At 44.2% G+C, this 25,262-nt stretch overlaps 2 protein-coding genes across 2 annotated transcripts in view; one reads left to right on the plus strand and one right to left on the minus strand.

Moving 5' to 3' along the window:
* The window catches only part of LOC126457296 (DNA repair protein REV1), a 136,838-nt gene extending 116,515 nt beyond the window's left edge, over positions 1-20,323 (minus strand). Inside the window, exons 1-2 of the mRNA XM_050093469.1 lie at positions 20,186-20,323; positions 19,958-20,081 (exon numbers count right to left, since the gene is read on the minus strand). Of these exons, the coding sequence (XP_049949426.1) occupies positions 19,958-20,081; positions 20,186-20,233 (172 nt within the window). The 5' untranslated portion in view covers positions 20,234-20,323. The remainder of the gene's footprint in view (positions 1-19,957; positions 20,082-20,185) is intronic.
* A 102-nt stretch (positions 20,324-20,425) lies between these two features.
* Positions 20,426-25,262, plus strand: part of LOC126456042 (A-kinase anchor protein 9-like) — a 499,264-nt gene continuing 494,427 nt past the window's right edge. Inside the window, exon 1 of the mRNA XM_050091796.1 lies at positions 20,426-20,700. Coding sequence (XP_049947753.1) covers positions 20,653-20,700 — 48 coding nt within the window. The 5' untranslated portion in view covers positions 20,426-20,652. The remainder of the gene's footprint in view (positions 20,701-25,262) is intronic.

The raw sequence follows: 25,262 nt of genomic DNA on the forward strand, positions 1-25,262 counted from the left end.
TGGGGGGAGAGGGGTGGGGGAGAGAGGGGTGGGGGGGAGAGGGGTGGGGGGGAGAGGGGTGGGGGGAGAGGGGTGGGGGGAGAGGGGTGGGGGGGGAGAGCGGTGGGGGGGAGAGCGGTGGGGGGGAGAGCGGTGGGGGGGAGAGCGGTGGGGGGGAGAGCGGTGGGGGGAGAGAGCGGTGGGGGGGGGGAGAGCGGTGGGGGGGAGAGAGGGGTGGGGGGGAGAGAGGGGTGGGGGAGAGAGTGGGGGGGAGAGAGTGGGGGGGAGAGAGGGGTGGGGGAGAGAGCGGTGGGGGGAGGGTGGGGGCAAGGGGTGGGGGTGGGGGAGTGGGGTGGGGGTGAGGGAGAGACAGAAGGGTGGGGGGGAGACAGAAGGATGGGGGGAGAGGGGTGGGGGAGGCAGAAGGATGGGGGGAGAGGGGTGGGGGAGACAGAAGGGTGGGGTGAGAGGGGGGTGGGGGAGAGAGGGGTGGGGTGAGAGAGGGGTGGGGTGAGAGAGGGGTGGGGGGGAGAGAGAAAGAGGGGTGGGGCAGAGAGAGGGGTGGGGTGAGAGAGGGGTGGGGTGAGAGAGGGGCGGGGTGAGAGAGGGCGGGGTGAGAGAGGGCGGGGTGAGAGAGGGGTGGGGGAGAGAGGGGTGGGGGAGAGAGGGGTGGGGGAGAGAGGGGTGAGGGAGAAAGGGGGTGGGGGAGAAAGGGGGTGGGGGAGAAAGGGGGTGGGGGAGAAAGGGGGTGGGGAGAGAGGGGTGGGGTGAGAGGGGTGGGGTGAGAGAGGGGTGGGGTGAGAAAGGGCGGGGTGAGAGAGAGGTGTGGGGAGATAGGGGGGAGGGGGGGTGGAGAGAGAGGGGGGGAGATAGGGGGGAGGGGGGGTGGAGAGAGAGAGGGGCAGGGGGGAGAGGGGTGGGGGAGAGAGAGGGGAAGGGGGAGAGAGGGGTGGGGAGAGAGAAGGACACAGCCAGGGTTTTGTGAAACAATGAGGGCCTCATTTGTTAAAGATGACCTTTCAAGGGCTCATGTTTTTCATTTCTTCTGAAAACATGTTTATTTTTTTTATTCATTTTATGCACTTAATTTGCTTTCGGTGGGTCTTTATGCAAATAATGTTTAGACCATAAAACAAAGCAAGAAAAACTCATCGAATAGTAAAACATTACTCTCAGTAGTATGTAAGAAATACAGAAATGGACAATTAAATATTTCTTTATTTTACAATTTGATAATTTCACTATGTTGCCAAATGAATTATAATTCTAATATAATGGCTCTTTGCTCTCAAAACACAGTTCAGTGTTCTATAATAAGGTTCACCAACAATTCCCCAAACCCTGGAAGCAGCATGCTAATGGGTGTGGCTATCCTTGTGGGTTGGATAAAATTTCAGTCAGATTAAACAAATTGATACCATTTGTAACATGTCACTGCGACAGGCAGCCTCAGGGTTTTCTTATGCATGGTTGCATATTTTCACCTTTTAGGAAGTGAACTCATGCATATTGCATATTTTAATCCTGCAAATTAATCGATTTTTCCTACTTGTAGTACACAATATTATGCTGTTGTGCATAATAGTGCATTTTCCCAATTTTGCTCCAGAAAATATGGAATTTCCATAAACAACTACAAACTATTCCATTTGACAATGATCCTGGAGTTTTCACCAAGCTGAGACATAATCTTGTTACATATGACCGTTGTATTTTGTCAAACAACTACGAATAAGACATACTCTAATCTCCCTTCTTCCAACATCTTTTGCATTCTACTTCTTTCAATATGGATTTGAGCTGACGAAGTGATCAGAAATGGGTGAGTGTGAATTTTTTGGGACACCATAATTATTTGTGACAGGATTGTTGGAATAAACAGCCTTACACTTTCCAAAATTTCCTAATTTAACTATTCACCTGTCACTTCTTGCAATGCAGAAAGATCATTTTCTGCATTAAAGAATAACCTAGCAGATAAACACATCATTGTAAATGAGTAGAATTTGGATTATTATTTATTTATTGTGTGACTTTTAGTGCTGGGAGTCACCGAACAGAGATTCTCCTTGCCTTTGCTGCAGATCTTTTCAGTTTGACAGTGAGGCTCATCTTTAAGACAGCTAGAATCTGTCAGGGAAAAAAGCAATTCAAAGAAATTGGCTGTGGATTATAGCTAGGGAACAACACTGGCCTTTTGCCTAAACTGAAAATGGGGAACACAGCAACTCATTTTTAAGTTTGCCAGTGGATGGATTAGAACCACCTCTCCATTTGAATTCAGGTATTGTTAGCTCAGTGCCTCAACACATAGGGCTACCGCTGTCGCTGGAGAATTTGGAAAAACTAGTGTTGTACATTGTTATAAAGTAAAATGCATCACTACAGAAGATGGAACTCTAATATTGCAAGTTTTTTCTTTATGTCTGTGTCTGGTAATTTGATAGCGCAAGAAAGGATACAAATTTTAAGATTTACTTGTGCATAGAATTCCTGGCTTCAGTTATTATAGCATGACAAGATAGTAACTAGATTTTGGATGAAATGAAGATTGGGGGGGGGGAGGAGGGGGAGGGGGAGGGGGAGGAGGAGGAGGAGGAGGAGGAGGAGGGGGTTTTCAGGGTGCAGTCGGCTCTGACAAATTCATGCAGCCCTCTGAAAAAATGTTTCAGTAATGAATGAACTATACAATGCGCTGTCACCACATACTCCTTCCACTCTTTACGAACACCTCCCCATTGTTCCATATTGGAATGCTATTGAAATATCAGCAGCTTAAATCTAAAATATCTATCAATTACGCTAGATGGCAACTAGGTTGCATGTAATTTGATATAGATGATTGGGGGGGGGGGGGGGGTTGGATACCCCCCATGTCCTTGGGAGAGATGGGTCAGTGGGGATAGAGGGGTTGGTAGGCACCTCATTCATGCAGCCACGCTGACTGGTGTCCACAGGAGGCGAAGACTGAAATTTACATGGTAATACTGCTACTGGATATCTGCTGAGTGGCAACAAGTGGCCTTTTCTGATTAATCAGTTTTTTTTATGCCCAATTGAACAGATGGCTGTTCGTATGTATGGCATGAAATGTCTGAAAGCAAACACTCTGCAACAGCAGTCAGAAGATTCAGGCCAAAGAAGGGCACATTATGGTCTGGGGAGTGTTTTCACCATTCTGGAAGGTAAAATGCATCAACACAAGTATACATCTACCCCTGGGGACCATGTCCATCCTACATGCAATTTGTTTTTCCTCAGCAAAATGGCACCTACCGAGAGGACAAGGCACCACGTCACATGACCAAGGAGCACCAAGATGAGTTTACCACACTCCCCTGGCCACTAAACTCCCTGGATTTACACCCAATTGAGACTCTGTGGGACCGCCTTGCTCGGGCTGTTTGCGCCCTGAATACTCAACTGAGAAACTATCGCAGCTGGCCATGGCACTGGAGTCGGTGTGACTCCACATGCCTGTCGGTAGCTTCCAGAACCTCACTGACACTCCTCCTGCATGCCTTGCAGTGGTCCACACTGCGAAAGATAGTTATTCAGGCTTTTGACAGGTGGTAATATCGATGTTACTGGACAGTGTATGTCACAGATTTAGAGGCTGAATGTTACAGACGGTCAATCAGGAACCTGGTGAATGGCACTACCAGAATGAGATTTTCGCACTGCAGCGGAGTGTGCGCTGATATGAAACTTCCTGGCAGATCAAAACTGTATGCTGGACCGAGACTCGAACTGGAAGGAAGTTTCAATGGCACTACTATTTGTAATGATGATTCTGCATGTTTGTTGGCTTCATGCACTGGAACAGTGGGTTCACAAACCACACAATATTTAGAGTAGAGATTTTATGCCTCTCTTTCTTTCATTGAATGCAACATGGTTGGACACATGTTATCTGATTTCTATACAAAGCATTCATTGCAGAAGGGAGGAACGGCCTTTTATACAAAATGTAATGTTTCTTTCAAGAGTGTTAACATAGCAATGAATGAACAAATCTACAAAAAATGGTATCAGTGTGGACACTAAGAAACAGCTCAAACATCATTGTGAATACTAGTATCAAAAACTTCAATTGACCTACAAAGCTAGAACCAAGTCAACAATACCAAGAAACCAAAACTTCCTGCACAAACTGGTATTGAAGACTTTACTTGACCTATATAACTAGAATGAAGAGTCCTTGATATCATAAACCACCAAACAACCACTTGACTCATACAGATAGAAAAAAATTTACACTATCAAGAAGCCATAGCTTGCTGCAAAAACTGATATCAAAAACATCATATGAATTCACGGCTAGAAAAAACTCAATGATACTCATCATTCATACATAAACATTAGTAATATCAAAGCAAATCACTAATTCATAAGAAGTTTCATTAACATTAATTTATATATACAACTAAATCACATGCTGTTATGTCACACAAATATAAAAGACACTTCTTAACGGAAACAAGAAATAAAAAATTGTGCTTATCGACCAAAAACCACTGTCAGACAAAAACAATCTGGACTCGGGAGAAGGGAAAGCGCAGGTAAAATTCACAAATACACCCAAAGCTAATAAGAAGAGACTAGCATACATTACAATCATATGTGGGATACTGAAAAGTAAGGAAGATATATGCCTACTAATATAAATCAGAAAAAAATGCCATAGAGTGCAAAAAATTACATTTTAAGAAAAATCTATGAAATACAGGGTACTAGTTGGCAACAAGTGGTGTCAACTAATGAAACATGGTGGCACCAATGAGGAAATTGTGCCTAATAAATGTTGTCTTGATAACTAAGTGAAAGTGTGCAGTGCAATAATTAGAAACAGTTGTGCAGAATGCTGTAATATAAAATGCAATGCTCCATAAAGTGTAAGCTGTTCTATTAGGTTCTTTCCTAAGTACCACCTTGGAAACTGGAATAGAAAACATCACGTCAAGTTTTTGAAACAATCATTTTACAACTGACTGCTGCCAATGGATCACAAACTCGGGCTATGCTTCAGATCAGTCTTGTCACCATAGCCAGTTTTCTTCTATTCAAGTTGGTCAGCTTCACCAATACACAAATAAACTACCACATTCCAACTTAATCTAGACTGCAGGCTACACAATAGATCATGTCATTACTCCGCCCACTTTCTTCCATGTTAGTTTGTACATTTACCAGAAGAGGCACTACTTCCGCCAGTCTGTGACACTACTTTGTACCTATTCCACTAGGGGTATTACTGCAGACTTCAGTTAAGTGTTGGCTATTACCCTTTGACTTATATATGCAGACTGAAGTGATGAATGACAAGTTGTAACAAGGCTGGGATTTGAACCCAGGTCTCCTGCTCACTAGGTAGATGAGCTAAGCACTGCACCATCCCAGCACAATGGCTTTGCACAACTACATGGACTACCACAACATGCCCCCTCCTCAGTCCAAATTCCCATTCACACATCAGCCCACTTGGTATTCCCCTAAAATCAAAAAGCATAGCAGAGGCTCTCCAACTGTATTGGAATAGCACCCCAGAATTGAATGAAATGACAGACCCTGCCTGAAACACAGGCAATGATACTTTAACCAAAAACTTGATTTGATTGAAGCACTTATCCCTGGGTTTCAAGCAGGATCCCCCATTTTGTTCAATGCTGAGGTGCTATTGCAATTCAGTTGGAGAGACTCTGATATGGCATTCAAGTGTAGGGGGAATACCAAGCAAGATGAGATGTGAATGGGAATTTGGATTCAGGAGCCACGCTGTGCTAAGTTAGTCCATGCAGCTGTGGAAAACAGTGGTTAGTGCATCTGCCTAGTGAACAGGAGACCTGGGTTCGAATCTCGGTTGGCTGGTTTGGGGTATAAAGGGACCAAACTGCAGGGTCATCAGTCCCTTTTTCCTGATGCAAGCAAGGCTCAAGGTACAGAAACACCTAACACCACACCTAAAAAGAAAATGAATGGAATGAACAAAAAACGGGAAAAACATACACCACAAGGAAAAGTAGAAGAAGGCATTAAAGCCATAGAGCATATGGTCTGAGCTGGCTGATCACAATAATAAAAGAGGATGAGCCAGCCACTCTGCAACACATTAAAATGTCCGTCCCAAGAACACAAGGCGAGATGAACACATGCACTGAAAAGACAACCACCAAGACAAACAAGTGCAAAGAAAGTGCGACAGAGTTAAAATGGAGGGAGGGTGGCGACCTCAGAGAGAAGGCTAAATGCTCACCCTTAGATGGAACGATAAAAACCCACTCACGAATAAAACACGAAACTAACTCTGCTGTTGAGGCATTGTCGCCCAACACTGAAGGCAGGCTGCTGGGAACATTAAAAGTCCACCACAGAGTGGCTAAAAGTGGGGAGTCCAGCAAGATGAGGATGACAGTCAAATGTGAGCCACAGTGACACCAAGGTGGGTCCTCGTGACGGAGGAGGTAGCCATGTGTTAGCCACGTATGATCAATGCAGAGCCAGGAGAGAACCACAGAGTCCCAAGACACCTGCATGGAGGTATTCCACACATTCGTAGTCTCGTTAAGGGCACGCAGTTTGTTGTGCGTACTGAGATTATGCCATCCCGTATCCCAAAGCTGAAAAACCTTGCAGTGTAATAATGATCGCAGGTCAGTTACAGGGATACCAATCTCCAGAAGCAGTTTCCACGTAGCCTGTTTGGCCAGCCTGTCGGCAAGTTCATTTCCCAGGATTCCAACATGCCCTGGTGTCCACACAAACACCACAGAACAACTGGACCATTCCTGGGCATAGATGCACTCCTGGATGGTTGCTACCAAAGGATGGCAGGGGTAGCACTGGTTGATAGCTTGTAGGCTGCTCAAGGAGTCAGTGCAGAGAAGAAAGGACTCACCAAGGCATGAGCGGATGCACTCAACAACATGAGAAATGGCCGCCAGCTCCGCAGTGAAAACGCTGCAGCCATCTGGCAAGGAATGCTGTTCAATATGTCCTCCATGAACGTACGCGAAGCCAACGTGACCATCAGCCATAGAGGTGTCGGTGTAAACCACTTCATGGTCCTGGTACATGTCACGAATTGAGAGGAAGTGACAGCAGAGTGTTGCGGGGTTAACTGAGTCCTTAGGACCACGTGAAAGGTCCAGGCGAAGCTTCGGCCTAGGTGTAGGAGGTGTTCGTGAATGGACCTTGAGTATAGGTGGTAAAGGCAAGGACTCCACACAGAAGAGATCGGACGTGAACCTCAATCTTAAGCCCTGACCTGGGAGATGAACCGCCGTGAATGGGAAAAGGAGACGGTCATTCGGATGCTCAGGAGAACTACGGATGTGTGCAACGTAACTGGTGAGCAGTTGTGCACACCTAACCTTCAATGGAGGGACTCCGGTCTCCACCAGGGCGCTTGTCACCTGACTTGTCCTAAAAGCTCCTGTTGCCAGTCGAATGTCACAGTGGTGCACTGGGTCGAGTAAACACAATATTGAGATTCCCATAGTCAAGGCAGGATTGAACAAGGGCTGTGTAGCTGCAGCAGCGTAGAGTGATCTGCACCTCAGTTGGTGTTGCTCAGGCAGCGGAGGGCACTGAGGTGCTACCAGCACTTCCGCTTCAGCTCATGAAGATGAGGAAGCCACGTCAACTGGGTGCCGAAAACCAGTCCTAAGAATCAATATGTCTCCATTACAGTGAGTGGATCATCATTAAGGTAAAGTTCTGGTTCCAGATGAATCGTATGACTCCGGCAGAAGTGCATGACATACGACTTCACAGCTGAAAACTGGAAGCCGTGGGCTAGAGCCCATGACTGCGCTTTGTGGATGGCTCCCTCTAGGTGCCACTCAGCAACACCAGTACTGGAGGAGCAGTATGAAATTTGGAAGTCATCTGCTTATAGAGAAGATGAGACCGAAGGCCTGACAGTTGCTGCTGGACCTTTAATGGCCACTAAAAATACAGATAAACTCAATACAGAGCCCTATGGGACCCCATTCTCCTGGATATGTGGGGAACTATGGGAGGCACTGACTTGGCATGGAAAGTATAGAGTGATAGGAAATTTTGGATAAAAATTGGGAGCGGGCCCCGGAGACCCCACTCATATAATGTGGCAAGGATGTGATGTCGCCAGGTTCTGTCGTAAGCATTTCGTAAATAAAAAAAGACAGTAACCAGGTGTTGGTATCTGGAAAAGGCTGTTCAGATGGCAGACTCGAGAGAAACTAGATTATCAATGGTAGAGTGACCCTGGTGCAAACCACCCTGGCATGGAGCCAGTATGGCACGTTACTCCATGACCCAACACAATCGCCGACTTACCATACGTTCTAACAGCTTACAAAGAACATTGGTGAGACTAATGGGCTGATAGCTATCCATATCAAGCGGGTTTTTACCAGGTTTGAGCACTGGAATGATGATGCTCTCCTGCCATTGCAATGGAAAGATATGTTGCTTGTAGTCAGACAAGAGATGTTTGATCATCTGACTGTGGATCCGATCAGGGCCAGGAGCTGTGTCAGGGCAATGTGCAAGGACACTGAAGATCTCCCACTCTGTAAATGGAGCATTATAGCATTCATTCTGACATTCAGTGGACGAGAGGGCTTTCCTTTCCATCTGCCATTTGACAGTGCAAAATGCTGGGGGATAATTCTCTGACATGGAGGCTCGAGCATAGTGCTCAGCTAAGTGCTTGGCAATTGTGTTTGCATTGGTAGATAACACACCATTGATGTTAAGGCCAGCAACACCTGTCGGGGTCTGGTACCCACAAACACGACTGATCTTCGTCCAGACTTGGGAAGGTGACGTATGGCATCCATGGTCGAGACGTACCTCTCCCAACATGTCTTTTTATAAGCTTGTGAATGTGGGCACAGAGCCATTTAAAAGTTATTAGGTGCTCTAGGGAAGGATGCCGCTTATGTTGCTGTAGAGCTTGTCGATGCTCTTTAATGGCCTCAGCGATTTCCGGCAACCACCAAGGTGCTGACTTTCGCCAGGAGCATCCTATAGAACAAGGGATCGTGTTTTCCGCCATTGAAACGATCATTCTAGTGACCTGTTCAACTACCACATCTATGGTACCCTGTGAGGGAGATTCAACAGCGACAGCAGAGATGAAAGCTTCCCCATCTGCCTTGTTTAAAGCCCATCTTGGTAGACGTCCACGTGAATGGTGCTGGGGGAATGACAGGAAGATGGGAAAGTGGTCACTACCACACAAGTCATTGTGGGCTCTCCAGTTGACAGTTGGGAGAAGTACTGGGTTGCAGAGGGATAAATCAATGGCCAAGTAAGTGTCATGAACCACACTGAAATGTGTGGAGGCCCTACTATTTAAGAGGCAGAGGTCGAGTTGGGACAGGAGGCAAGTTACGCCTCAGGGTCACCTGCTGCCACCGGTTGAGGATTTGTATCCATTCCTATTGTAAAAGGCATCACTGAGATGCAGGTCCTCAGGGGATGCTGAGATCTCCACCTAATTCGCAGGTGCAGAATTAGTAGGGAGTGGTGGTGTTGGGGCCACTGAAGTGTCCTTTTTCTTAGCAGACTTCTTTGTTTGCTTCCCATCTCGCTTCTCTTTAGGGGCTTGCTGGGAGGACTTCTCTGAAGTAGCTTCAGGCATGGAGGAAGACCATGAAGCTCTTCATCCAGCAGCTTTTGGCTCCTTTAGCCAATGGCGAGTGTCCAGTATGGCGTTAGTGGATACCTTGGGAGAGAGGGTCCCAAGGGACCCCTTCCACATGAGAGGAGCCAGAGGAGGCTGTCACTTCTCTGACTGGGGGGAGGGGACCAATGTCCCCTGCGTTGGGGGAGGCCTTGCACCCGAAGTAGGTACTTTGGGAGCAATGGAAGGGGATTTTCTCCCGTACCACCAAGGAGGTAGATGTATTCAGGAAGCCCGGAGGACCCACTGTTCGTGGTACAGAGTGTGGTATGACTAGTAATTGTGATGACAATGGTAATGTAGCTGCAGTGTACAAGGACATCAAACGAGTGGGGTGTAATCGTTCAAATTTACATTTAGCCTCTTGGTAAGGCAACCGCTCCTTTAGAAGTCTGGCGAGCAGAGGGAGTGCTGCTCTCCGCAGTTGATGCAAGTAGGAGGAGGTGCACAGGAAGTATCTGGATGCAGTGGACATCCATAGTCTTGACATGTAGCGTTGGAAGCACAGCGGGAAGACGTGCACGAATTTCCAGCACTTAAATCACCGCATAGGAGGAGGGACGTATGGTTTAACGTCACAGCGGTGAACCATCACCTTGTCCTTTTCAGGCAATGAATCCCCTCAAAGACCAAGATGAAGGCACCAGTAATAACCCTGTTGTCTTTAGGTCCCCTGTAAACGCGCTGGATGAAATTAACACCCTGCCATTCTAGATTGGTGTGTAGCTTGTTGTCAGACTGCAAGAAGAGGTTGCGATGTAAAATAATCACCTAGACCGTGTTGAGGCTTTTATGGGGAGTGACTGAAACAGGAATATCGCAAGTGAGTAACGCCCAGGACTGGGCTGGGGATACTGTCTGAATCAAGACTGCACTGCTTCTCATCTTTGACAGCACTGTCACTTCCCCAGACTTACCCTCAAGATGTTTGACATAAAACTGAGGCTCCATAGATAGAAAGGAGTCCCCGTCCATTCTGCTACAGACTAAATACCGAGGCGAATATGGCTCACTTCTTTCTGTAGCCCTATGTTCCTCCCATGGTGTAGCGAGGCAGGGAACGATTTAAGGTCGTATCTGTCAGCATTGTATTCAATCTTGCCCTTCTTAGACTGCTGGCACTGTACGGTCACCAGCAAGAGATGATTTAGTCTGCTTCATTGCAGGTCATTCGCCCTGATGCCACCCACTCTGACCAGGGACTCTCCCCACGGGCACCACCCAGCTACAGCAAAGGCCACCTGGCATGATGGCCATTGCTGGGAGTCCTGATGCCCCAGGGAGACAGGCATCTATTCCTCAGTATATGTCGGGAGTTTACAGCTCAGGCATCAGCAGTGCGACCTCTATGTTGTCAGGGGGCTACCATCAAACGGGTACGTGACGGCCCCACCACAACAGGCTGGCTACCGTGCTGGATATTGGGCACAGAGAAATCCAGTACTGTCATGGGGGAAAAGTAGGACAGGAGACAACAGAAGAAGATGACATACCCCAGAAAGTGTCCTCACCCAAACATCAAAATTGCAGAAAGCCATGAAAAGAGGTTCAGGGGACTGCATCCAAGGGCACTATGGATAACTCGTGCACCACATAAGGTGTCCTTCCCTGTATGGCCTGCACTTCTGTAGAATTTGAAATGTGGCAGGTCAAACCATAAAATGGGATATGAACTTATAGGGCCAAAAAGTGTGAGACTCCTTTTAGTCACCTCTTACGACAGGCAGGGATACCTCAGGCCTATTCTAACCCCTGGACCTGCAGGGGGAGAATCTCAGCCTTTGTACACATTTTCATTTGTCGCTTCAGTCTGCATATACACATTATAGATGTTTGAGACTTGAAAATGTCTCTGGACTGTATAGTTTCATGCATTATACTTTGGTCTAGACTAAATATAAGTTCAGCCAAAAAGCTATCATTCCTCAAACAAAAACGGTGCTAGCCCTATCATCACCCCTATCAGCATTTATTGAATGACTGTTGAATCTCTTTGTCAAATCCGTGACAATTACTACAAATCCAAATCACAAAACAATGCACTTGCCACTACATACCTAATACAGTGGACAAGTTTATAAACATGGAAATTCAACAGTAGAGAGTGCCACCACATAATACCAAATGCCCCCTGTAAATACACAGCCCAGCCACGTTGTCACATAATGCATCATCATGTCACAGGTCAAACCTGAGACCCAGGGAGCAAGGTGAGCCATTACATATGATATCTATTACAAATTGTTGAAAAATATACAGACAAAGGAACCAAGCGCAGGCATATCAGACACATCCAGGAGAATAGTGGAACAGGCTTACAAATGGTCCTCAGTTAACAGCTAAACACTTATTCATACAAACACTCAAATTGTGCAGTTGCTTACATGTACCAGTAGTAGACATCAATGAGCAAGTACTATATGGAATTCCTTGAGTGAAATTCCTAGGCATTCACATGAAGAACAAACTTAGGTGACACAAGCCAACTTAGGTGACACAAGCCCACAGATAAGTTAACAAAAAAGTTCAGTTTTACCACCTTCACATATGTAACTCTCTCTCACGTTGTTGATCCGCTTCTGTAATTGCTAGTATCTTTTTGCTCCACTTTCAGTTCACAATAAAAGCAGCGCAGGATATTGTTTTATCTATCTAGGAGGAATATGAATGAAAGCAAGTTACATGCACCACACTGGTTGATCTAACAAAGGCCTCTGACAATATTTTTGTAATTAAACTTAAGCACTAAAGAATAACAGACAAACAACTTGTGTTATTAATAGCTTATTTTTGCAATAGGACACAAATGATTCTAACTGACTCAAAAATAAAATGTCATAAAAGCTGTAACTCAGCAATCAGTGATCAGATGCATCTGTTAATTTTTTGTGTTAATGATCTACGTAGCTTGCTACCTTTCAAAGTAGTAATGTCTGCTGATGAAACATTTATCACATACTATAACAAGACAAACGTTATGGAACAAATGAACGAACTTGGGACGGAGAACGCACCTTTATGGTCTCAAGTGAATGAATTAACATTAAATAAGAGTTAACCTGGGAAAATAGTACTTTCCTTAAAAGTTGCAGATAATGACTATAATGGAAAAACTGACAAATTACTGGTATTGACCTTGACACTAAAGTGAAATGGAATGCTCACACACAAAACTTATGCAATCAACTATCCTGTGTATTGTACCTCATTAGAAAACCAAAAAACTTGTGTTAGTGGAAAATAGTTGCTCCTTGCATACTGAGTCCTTTTCAACACACATCTAAACTATGATACAATCTTGTGGAGTAATTCTTCTGGAGCCACATGACGAGTTTTTCTTTGGCAGAAAGAAAGCCATCCATTGTACATGGTCTATGAGTCAACACTCTCTTCAAAAGGTGCTTAATTGTAAACAAAATATTAGGTGTCTTGAGTAAATATATTTTTCACACCCTTATGACACCAATATCATTAGGATGAACACAATACAAGATTTGATATCCATTTATTCATACAGAGGGAAGTTTGCAGTATTGAGCATTTGCTTTGACCTCTGACATAATTGTGTTGTGTTGTGCACATAGTGGCACAGCATATTTGAAATGGATTATGTTTGCAGAGGGTGTGTTGGAGTACGTGGTAGCATTCCAGGGTGGGATGTTTTTAAATTGTTTGCGAGTGATGTTAGTAATCATTAGACTCTGTGAGAATAATATTGAATGAGTTTGTAGAAGTTTTTTAGTGGGTTATTTTTATGTTGGTAATTATGGGTAGTTATTACATTTGAAATCATTAGCGCGGTGCATTTTTTATGGTTGGGTATTTCATTTTATGTTTCTTTTTTGTTAGCTATGGATATGACAACAAAGTTCATGAGTAGGTCCCTGCACACCACAGTGAGGATGATAAGTTGACCGCAGTTAAATTCCCACAGTTATTGGATTTAACTGCCGAGTATGTGAAGTGTTATGTTTGTGGATAGGGTATGAGGTTGACCAAAGCTGCTGCATCTCAGATTAGAGACCTGTATCTGTGGCATTGTCAGCAGGACAACATATGGCATCCTGTCCAGAGCGATTCGCCATTTGGAAAGTCTACGACGGTGGTTCAAGAAATTGTGTTTATGAGACATTATTTCTGATATCGCTAGATTTGTGTGTCTGCTGACTTGGTAGGAAAGTGTGATTTTATTTATTTGTGTGGTATGTATGCTATGTTTGTTTGTGAGAATGACTGTGTGTTTCTTGTATATCAAAACTATTGTTAATGCAATTTTTAAGATTTTTTTTTTTTGGGTTGTGCTCTTGATAATTACATTGGCTTGTGATCGTTAGGTATCAGAGTTTGTTTTGCCTCCATACATGAGGTTAGGTTTTCAACATTAGTTACGTGAAAGAAGTTTTCGTTTTTGTGGTTCTGCAGACTTCATTTGATGTAGCAATAGAGATTACATGGAGTGTTAGATATCAAATTTTTCAAGTTGTGTGTGGTTTTATGGATTCTGTTTCACCTATGCAGGTCAAATGAAATTTCTGGTATTGGGTTGTGGAGTTATGCATGAATTCATACATCCTGCACTTTGTTTGAGAAATATAGGTCAAGGGAATTTTCTGATACTGTAGCAGCTTTTTTTCCTTTTTCTTTATTTGTTGTTTTTTTTATTCCCGAGGGTTTCATTTGCTTGATTTTTGGATTAGTTCTTGTTTTGGTGTGCCTTCATCATTAGGATTGTCATATACTTAATCTGTCACTGATCAAAACCTTACAATTCCTGCCTTTGTTCCATTAGTTTCATTGTGTTTCTGTTGTTAAATATTTACCACATTATTTGTGTCTTTTTGCATGTGCGACATCATGGGGCAGGGAGGGGGAAGGATAGTATGGTGGGAGTGGCAGACAGTTGGGTGGTTGTTGTTGGGGAGGAGACCAGACAGCGAGGTCATCGGTCTCATCGAATAGGGAAGGAAGTTGGCCGTGTCCTTTCAAAGGAACCATCCCGGCATTTGCCTGGAACGATTTAGGGAAATCACAGAAAACCTAAATCAGGATGGCCGGATGGGGGATTGGTGGCACACAGTGAAGTGTTGCAGTTTAGACGGAGGGCAGGGGAGAAGGTTACGAGGAGGGAGGGGGAGGAGGTAAGTAGTGGAAAGGAGCAAAATAAAAAGAAATTAAAAGACTGAGTGTGGCAGTGAAATGACGGCTGTGTAGTGCTGGAATGGGAACAGGGAGGGGGCTGGATGGGTGAGGACAGTGACTAACGAAGTTTGAGGCCAGGAGGGTTACAGGAACATAGGAAGTATTGCAGGGAAAGTTCCCACCTGCGCATTTCAGAAAAGCTGGTGTTGGTGGGAAGGATCCATATGGCACAGGCTGTGAAGCAGTCACTGAGATGAGGGATATCATGTTTGGCAGCGTGTTCAGCAACAGGGTGGTCCACTTGTTTTTTGGCTACAGTTTGTCGGTGGCCATTCATGCAGACAGACAGCTTGTTGGTTGTCATGCCTACATAGAATGCAGCACAATGGTTGCAGCTTAGCTTGTAAATCACACGGCTGGTTTCACAGGTAGCTCTGCCTTTGATGGGATAGGTGATGTTAGTGAATGGACTGGAGTAGATGGTGGTAGGAGGATGTATGGGACAGGTCTTGCATCTACGTCTATTACAGGGGTATGAGCCATGAGGTAAGGGTTTGGGAGCAGGGGTTGTGTAAGGATGTTGAGTATATTGTGAAGGTTCAGTGGACAGCGGAATACTACTGTAGGAGGGGTGGGAAGGATAGTGGGCAGGACATTTCTCATTTCAGGGCACGACGAGAGGTAATCAAAACCCTGGCGGAAAATGTAATTCAGTTGCTCCAGTCCTGGATTGTACTGAGTTATGAGGGAAATGCTCCTCTGAAGCCGCTCTGTGGGACTTTGGGAGGTGGTGGGAGACTGGAAAGATAAGGCACGGGAAATTTGTTCTTGTACAAGGATGGGAAGATAATTACAGTCCGTGAAGGCATCAGTAAGACTCTCGGTATATTTTGAGAGGGACTGCTCGTCACTGCAGATGCGACAACCATGGGTGGCTAGGCTGTACGGAAGGGACTTCTTGGTATGGTATGGGTGGCAGCTGTCGAAGTGGAGGCGGTGTTGGTGGTTAGTAGGTTTGATATGGACAGAGGTACTGATGCAGCCATCTCTGAGGTGAAGGTCAACATCTACGAAGATGGCTTGTTGGGTTGAGTAGGACCAGGTGAAGCAAATGGAGGAGAAGTTGTTGAGGTTCTGGAGGAATGTGAATAAGGTGTCCTCACCTTCAATCCAGATAGCAAAGTTGCCATCACTGAATCTGAACAAGGTAAGGGGTTTAGTATTCTGGGTTTTTCGGAAGGATTCCTCTAGATAGCCCGTGAGTAGGTTGGCATAGGATGGTGCCATGCGGGTGCCCATAGCCGTACTGCAGATTTGTTTGTAGGTAATGCCTTCAAAGGAGAAGTGATTGTGGGTGAGGATATAGTTGGTCATGGGGACTAGGAAGGAGGTGGTTGGTTTGGAATCCACAGGGCATCTGGAAAGTTAGTCTTCGATTGCAGTAAGGCCATGGGCATTAGGAATGTTAGTGTACAGGGAGGTGGCATCAATAGTGACGAGCAGGGCACCATGTGGTAAAGGGACAGGAACTGTGGAGAGTCGATGGAGGAAATGGTTGGTATCTTTTATATAGGAGGATAGGTTCGGGGTAATAGGTTGAAGGTGTTGGTCTACAAGATCAGAGATTCTCTCAGTGGGGGCACAGTAACTGGTCACAATGGGGCGTCCTGGGTGGTTGGGTTTATGGACTTTAGGAAGCATGTAGAAGGTGGGAGTGAGGGGGGTGGTAGAGGTAAGTAGAGAGGTGGACTCTGGGGAGAGAGTCTGTGATGGGCCTAAGGATTTGAGTAGTGACTGGAGATCCTGCTGGATTACTGGAATGGGATCACTGTGGTATGGTTTGTAGGTGGAAGTATCTGACACCTGCCGGAGTTCTTCTGCCACATAATCCTTGCGGATCAAAACAACGGTGGTGGAGCCTTTGACAGCAGGTAGGATTATAAGGTCGGGATCAGTTTTTAGATGTTGAGGCAAAGTTCGAGATTAAGAAATTCTGGAAAGTTAACAGGTGGTGGTTTGGAGGCAGTGCAGGTGGATCACGGTTGAATGGAGGAGTGAACTGAGTTAGGCAAGGTTCAATATTGGTCTTTGGTTGAGTCTGATTGGTTGGGTAGGTGGCAAAAATTTTTTCCCACCGTAGGGACCAGGAGAAGGAGAGAAGGTCTTTAACTAGGCCTGCATCGTTGAATTTGGGAGTGGGGCAAAAGGTGAGGCCTTTGGAAAGGACTGATATTTCTGTGGGACTAAGGTTTCTGGAGGAAAGGTTCATAACTGTGGGTCTGTTTAGGTTCTGGGTTCTGTGTGGTGGTGGGAGGGAGTTTTGGATGGTGGGGTAAGTGTAGTAGGTCTACGAGACGGTTTGTTGATATGAGGGGGTGTGGGGAAGGTTTGGAGGTGGTTGTAGAAGTGGTGGACAGTAGTGAGTACGATGGAGGGCTTTTTGAGGTGGCGTTGTGCATGTTGCTCAAGTTGTTGCAGGGAAAATGTTTCAATGCATGTTATGGGTTGTTGGTTGGTTGGTTGGTTGGTTGTTTCGGGGAAGGAGACCAGACAGCGAGGTCATCGGTCTCATCGGATTAGGGAAGGATGGGGAAGGAAGTCGGCCGTGCCTTTTGAAAGGAACTATCCCGGTATTTGCCTGGAGCAATTTAGGGAAATCACGGAAAACCTAAATCAGGATGGCCGGACGCGGGATTAAACCGTCGTCCTCCCGAATGCAAGTCCAGTGTCTAACCACTGTGCCACCTCGCTCGGTATGGGTTCCAGGAATTTGGGATTACATAGCAGGAGAATTTTGCAGATGGAGAGAAGGTACTGCAAGGAGGATTGGGCATGGTTGATATGGTTTTGCAGACTGTTGTTGAGAGCTAAGGATTGGTGGAATCTGAACAGGTGGAGGTCATTGTGGAAGGAGGGGTGGCAACCAGGGATGGGTAATTTTCTTATTTATATAAATGATATGCCCTCTCATATTACGGATAACTCTAAAATATTTCTGTTTGCTGATGACACTAGATTGGTAGTAAAGGCTGTTGTGTGCAATATTGGCTCGGTTACAAATAGTGCAGTTCATGAGCTAAGTTCAAAGCTTGTAGAAAATAAACTAACACTAAATCACAGTAAGACTCAGTTTTTGCAGTTTCTAACACACAATTCAACAAAACCTGACATTTTAATTTCACAGAATGGGCATATGATTAGTGAAACTGAACAGTTCAAATTTCCAGGTATTCATATAGATAGTAAACTGTTGTGGAAAGACCATGTTCAGGATCTTGTTCAAAGACTTAATGCTGCTGAGTGATTGTTCTACACAAAAATTAGTCTACTTGGCTTATTTTCATTGGCTTATGTCATATGGTGTTATATTCTGGGATAACTCTTCCCATTCTAAAAGGATATTTTTGAATCAGAAACGGGCAGTTCGGCCATTAAGTGACAAGTCCACTAACCTCTTGTCGACCCCTGTTCACAAGTCTGGGTATCTTGACATTGGCCTCTCAATATATATATTCCTTACTGTCATTTCTTGTTAACAATATTAGCTTATTTCCAAGAATAAGCAGCTTTTACTCAGTTAATACTCGACAGAAATCAAACCTGCATTTGAATCAGATTTCCTTAACTCTTGTGCAGCAAGGTGTGCAGTATACTGCTGCATCCATTTTGAATAAGCTATCACTTGAATTCAAAAATCTTAGCAATAATCCACGCACTTTCAAATCGAAACTGAAGAGTTTCCTAGTGGGTCACTCCTCCTATTCTGTCGAGGAGTTCCTTGAAAAAGTAAGCTGATTCTTGTTGTATTGTTGATTGTGTTTACTTAAACTTATGGATTGACTTTTTGAGTTCATGAACATTTTATTTTTATCTGTTATACTTTTATGTTGTAATTTCATGTACGGACACATTCAATGACCTTGGAGATTTGCTCCTCGATGACTAAATAAAATAAAAATACAAATAAACTTTCTGCATACGGGAAAATCATTTATTAAAGTGAGGTGAGAGAATTGAAAATTAGTATGCTTAGATAAAGTCAACAGAATCCTGACTGAATGGAGGAGGAGATAAGTGTCAAGCATCTAGTTGACAATGAGGTCATAAGAGACAGTTGGCTGAAAGAAACAGCTCTCTACAGTGATTATGAATTTATCTGTAGACAAGCAACTTCCATCCCTGCTATTCTTAAAGCTGTTTATATACAAATTACGGATAGTGCAACTAAATTTAGCCTATGTGTAATTGAAAAGTGTCTTTGCTTGTATAAGTAGGTAATTATGTGCTTATGTACTGGCCAACACAACTTGTATTTAAAAAGGTAAAACATTTCACATGTATGTAACTGTGGATGATGCCCTATGCAACTTAAAAGCTGTCCATGAGCTAATCAATAAATAAGCAAATAAAAGTTGTTAACCAAAAATTTTGCAGTATGCTTGGCAGATACCTTGGATTTTTATATTCATTTGCCAATATCTTTAGTTTCTTACACTATCTATGGTTAATAATACCTGTTTAATCAACTTGACCTCTGAAATTCGTAATTAATATTACACAACAAATAATGTCCATGTAGCCTGTGTGTTACATTTCAGAATGTAGTCTTGTTTTCTTATTTGAAACTTATTAACTGGCTGCTAGAATCTTCATACAGGAAGTTGGACAGCCCCAGAAATTAAACTAAAAGACTACCTTACTGGGAACTTTTATAATTTATCAGAATATCTGCACACTGCACTGTAAATTCAAGATAGCATTAAGGTTCTTATAAAGCAAGTTTTAATTTCTACAGACTTACAAAAATTTTTGTAGTATTGGACAGAAATATCACATGAACAATCTAATAGTAAGAGCTATTGCCTTTCATCTGAATAAGCTGCTTATAAAATTGTCACTGCAAGCAGATTAGTAATATCAAGGCTTCTTGTTAGTATAAGGGGCTGTATCTGCAGGTTAATGTAAAACATTACTTATGTTATAGCCCATAAGGTATGGTGACATTTATGGAACACGATGTGGAAATGAATAACATGACCGAAAGGGCACTTTCTGCGGCAGCAAAGGCAATTCTTCATGAAACAGAAACGAAGAAGTGTCATACATACCAGCAAATAAGATCACATGGAAGGAAGGACGTAATAGGTTTGATAAGACTGTACGTACTTGTATAGCCATTAACGTATATGGAAACACCTCTGAATATATCGCTTGTTGTCCCTTTTAACTTCTTCGATTCATCCTTGAACTGCTCAAGAAGCTTCGACTTTTTTGCTTCCATATATCCGCCCTGAAATATTATTTTGTGCTGTGCGAACTTTTCATTACAATTACACAAGGTAATTACAACACAATGACGAAATATGGAAAGAAATACAATAATTCAGAACAGACCCAACTGGCAAATCCATTATCTTCAACAGGCCTCTTTTTCTTGATCATTGCTGGTATTCTCTCTAAGAAGCACGTTTACCACAATTTCACTGTGTTTACATCACATCTCTCATCTCAATACTTCACACTTAACAGAATTACCGCGCTTGTCAAAGATATTCATATTTCCACAGATAAAATAGTTTTGCTGAGAAGTTCTTGGATCAGTGCAAGCAATTTGTAAATAATCACTGTGCGTAGTTTGGTTACGGACAGCGAAGTACGTGGGATATGATGCTTGCAGGAGATGAAGGCTTGGCATTCGTGTTTGTATATTCGAGTGAAAGTTTGTTTAGAAAAGTGTAGCGTTTGATTGCTGGAGTAGTGAGTAATGTCATAGTGAATGAGGGCGGCTGTTAATTGTATATCTAGAATGACAGGACCCCCGAAGTGTAGATCTTCGATAGAAAGTAAATTTAGCTAGTAGAATGGATGATGAAGAAAGGCAAAGAAAAGTGGACATCGGAAGAGAGAAGGTCAGTTAAGAAGTAAAGTGCCGAAAATAACTGAAATCAGTGTCATTAAATTTACATTAAGTTATTGTGCTGTGACTAACACTTTAGAATTTATGGTACCGCAATACGTACAAATCATTCTCATTTAATTGTCGTACAGAAAATTCGTTTATAAATATTTGTCTATGTTTTCTGATATTCACTACTACACGTGAGCGTAAGAGATCCCATTACTATTCGTTTAATCAGTTGCAGGCAGCTTTAGTCTATGTTCATCTGACGCCTGGGGAGGGTTGGGTTGTTTTGGGGAAGGAGACCAGACAGCGAGGTCATCGGTCTCATCGGATGAGGGAAGGATGGGGAAGGACGTCGGACGTGCCATTTGGAAGGAACCATCCCGGCATTTGCCTGGAGCGATTTAGGGAAATCTTGGAAAACCTAAATCAGGATGGCCGGACGCGGGATTGAACCGTTGTCCTCCCGAATGCGAGTCCAGTGTCTAACCACTGCGCCACCTCGCTCGGTGTACGCCTGGGGAGTTGTAATAATAGTAGATGCAGTAGTAGTAGTAGTAGTTTTATTATTTATCTGTTAATTACTTTTGCAGTGATATTGCACATTGATATTATGTTATTATAGTTTAAGGAAAAAAATAAAAATCATTGATATATCATTAAATTCTTATGGGTGTTGCTTGTCAAGAGTGGGCAAGGTAGCCTGTTGTGGCCTTATAGTAGAAACTTTGTTGACATTTCCCCGAAATCTAAAGCATGGTAGGGATTAGAGTCTCTATCCTCCTCAATACAAGGCTAGTTAGCTTGAGACAGTGCAACCTCAGTTGGTTTTTCTGTAGTGTACAACACTGTTGTGTTAATATGTTCTCGTGAGGAAACTATTTAATAATGTAAAAAGCTAGTGCTACAATGTTAATTCATTGCTCAACACTAATAATGCACATTTAATAAACACAGATCTCATAATGTAAATCTCTAGTGGTACACTGTTCATTCAGTTCTCAACACCAATCACTGCATACTATAGGCTCCTACACACGCTATTAGCAGTCTTCAAGACTGTGACAGTAACATTTGGCTTTATTTTCTGTACCAAAGGTTTCTAATTGCTTGCACAGTAAATAGTCGGCATCTTTCCACAATGTGTGAAGAGTTGAGCTCAGAAAGAGGATGAAATATTATTCATTGCAGAGTTCTGATTTAAGACTTATCAATGTATAGCAGAATTGTATTGTTAAATGAAAAATTGCATTGTTATTTACTTGTGTTTCATTTTTAACCAAACCCCTGCTCACTGTTACCCGAGTAGCCTAATTCTACCCTTTGTAGAATGTGTAACGTAACATGTGCTATTTAATTATTATTTATTTATTTATTTTTTTTTTAATCCGTCATACTTAACCTTCTTAGGCAGTTTATAACACAATATAGTATATCTTGTTTCATGGTCCTGGACAGTACTATCTGTGCGACAATTATCAATATTATTCTTGATGTGCTTAACAGAATGCACTCAGATGATGTAGTTAAAATCCTCAATGTTTTTTGGTACTGTTTCGTATTCTGGGGAAGATTCCAGTTCCACCTGTCTGCTTGTGTACCTGTCAAATAACTATGTTATATTGTGTGGCTCAATGGCACAGTGCAAGTCTTTCTGCTTTCTGTTTGTGCACTTATTACAAGCCACATCATTGTTCCTGGTATCGATAAGTTCGACTGACTCTCTCTTACATCAACAAGGTAGCGGCAGATGTATCTGATGTGATCACCACAATCACAAGAACTGCTATTCCTCTTTCCGCAGGTTCCCCCTGTTGCCAGCCCATTGCATGGTGGACTAAATACATTGTAACAGCTATTCATGATTACATTGCTCCACGACCTCCACCACACATTTGTCAGCATAGCATATATAAGGGTCAGATTTCACAGCCAGCTCTCGCTGTCATTCACAGACACCATCATCACTTTTAAATGGCTGCATGCTAAGGCTCACTATCTAATTAAAAACAGTTAGGAGGAATGCTAGAATCACTAGGTTTTCATGAGAATGAATAGTTCTTCATTCTTTCACCCTGCCCTCCCTCCCTCTCTTCACTCCTTCCCCATTGCCCCTTCCTTTCCCCTCTCTCAGCGTTCTGATTTGTGTGGACCTGGCTATCCATCTGGTTTCCTGTATTGGTTGCAATTTTGTTCCTTTTGCCTATTCTTTCATCCTTTTTTGGCGTTTAGGTCCCCACTTGAGATTTGACGTCCACTTCAAAATTTCCTGTTTTTAGTGTTAGCTATTGGGGGAAGACCTCCCTCCCTAGCATCTACATCTACAGTGTGGATTCCTCCCCCCCCCCCCCCTCCCCCTCCTTACCCACTCCTTTTTCCACTGTAACACCCTTCCACCTTCCACCCTGCTAGGTCACCAGCATGTGTAGCCAGTCCGTGTGGTGGGGGCTGTTATGTACCTAAATGGCTGAGCCCCCTCACAACACAGGGATCACGCTACTGACACCTGAGCTGTTCCCTCCCCTTTTATGCCAAGGAGTGCTTGCTTATCTTTTTGGAGCATCGGAAATCTTGGCAACGGCCACCATGCCAGATGGCCCACGCTGTGGCTGGGTGGCGCCCATGTGGAGAGCCCCTGGTCAGAGCGGGTGGTATCAGGGCAGAATCTTGGCGCATGAAGCATGTCAAGCTGCAAAAATCTGGCCGTTCTGAAATGGCCATATCTTCGAATGATGACGGATCGTTGAATGCTGCTTCGTATGACCCGGCAACCTTCCCTTCCCTGGCTACACCAAGGGAGAATGCCCAGGCTCGCTGACTTGGGATGAAACACTTTCCCCGCTGCCTCATCTGTACCAAGATGGATGGGGATACATTCACTGCCCAAAAGCCATTGTTTTTTGTGTAGAATATCAAGGACAAGTGTAGTGAAGTGGAGTCTCTTAGATGTGGTCGGGCTCCCTGTTGATCAAAGCTTCTTCTGCCACCCAATCTGCAGTTCTTCGTGCCTGTGATCGCCTTGGCAATGTCCCAGTGTGTATTACGCCTCACCAATCTCTGAAGATAGTCCAGGGAGTGATTTTTTTGTAGGGACCTCATCCTGCAAACAGATGAGGAACTCTGGGCTAATCTGGAACAGCGTGGCGTTCATTTTGTTCGACATGTACAGAAGGGTCACAAAGACAACTGCACCGATACTGGTACCTTCATTCTGGTTTTCGAGGGGGATACCATCCCAGAGAAGTTCAAGATTATGTGCTACAGATGTGATGTTGAGCCATACATCCCTCCACCTATGCAGTGATTTTGGTATTTGTGTTTTGGGCATATTTCTTTCTGTTGTACAGAGGACCCTCTGTGTGGTAACTGGGCCACCCACTCCATGAAGGAAGCCCCTGTGTGTGTGTCAATTGTGCTGACTGCCAATCCCATCACTCTTCATATTGCCTGGCTTACAAGAGAGAAAAGAAATTCCAAGAATACAAGTCCCTGGATCACCTGCCGTATGCTGAGGTTGGCCTTAAGTATGAGAGACTCCGGCCAGTGTTACTATCTTCAACTTTTGGCTCTGTTACTTCATTTCCTCCTACTACCTCTTCCTTACCCTAGCACTGTCTACCTCTGCCCGCTCCCTCGCCTGAGGTTCCCATGCCCTCCCGTTCGGGAGCAAACCCCTCCCTGGCTGAAGAAGTGTCCCCCTTCTTCAGCACCCACCTCCCCGACGTCTCTCAGGCCAGAAGACTCATACCATCACTGGTCCAGGAGATGCACCATCTGTGCACCACAAGGTCACCCGCTCTCTTTCGGATCCAGATCTTGCAGCAGCCTGTATTCCCACTGTGTCCTGCCCTCCTTCTCCTCTGAAAGAGAAGAAACATAAATCTCAAGACAAGCCCCCCCCCCCCCCTCCTTGCTGGTCCACCTGGAGGTGCCATCTCCCCCCTCGCAACCTGAGTCTGACATCTTCATCTTATTTATGGAAGTCACCCCGTCCTTGTTGGTGATGAGTACTGAGTGAGTGACATGACATCCTCTCAGCTTCTTTTTGTCTAACCTGGGCTCTCGCCACATGATCATCCAGTGGAATTGCAATGGATACTATCATTAAATACTGGAAATGCAACGTATTGTCTCCTTCTTATCTTCGTTCGGTCTTGTTATTCAAGAAACTCATTTCCGTGATGACCACTGTCCAACATTTCATAGTTATTGAGCGTTCTGTTGGAACCGTGCTGGCCCGAAGGTAGCATCTGGTGTGGTCTGCACATTGGTTCCCTCCAATGTAATTAGTGACTGGATCCCCCTATGTACCAACTTGAAAGATATAGTTGTTTGAGTGCAAACGATTCGGGCAATAACCATTTGCAATGTCTACTTCCCTCCAGGTAGGCTGCTTCCTTATGTTGCACTGTCTACCTTAATTCAGTAACTCCCGCCCCTGTGTCTCCTACTTGAGGACTTCAGTAACCACCACCCACTGTAGGGGGAGTGTCACTTCAATGGGTAGAGGTATCCTAATTGACCAATTTATCACAGACCTCGATTTGTGTCTCCTCAGTGATGGTTCCC

This window comes from Schistocerca serialis, chromosome 2 (assembly GCF_023864345.2).
Source record: "Schistocerca serialis cubense isolate TAMUIC-IGC-003099 chromosome 2, iqSchSeri2.2, whole genome shotgun sequence".
Classification (NCBI taxonomy): Eukaryota; Metazoa; Arthropoda; class Insecta; order Orthoptera; family Acrididae; genus Schistocerca; species Schistocerca serialis.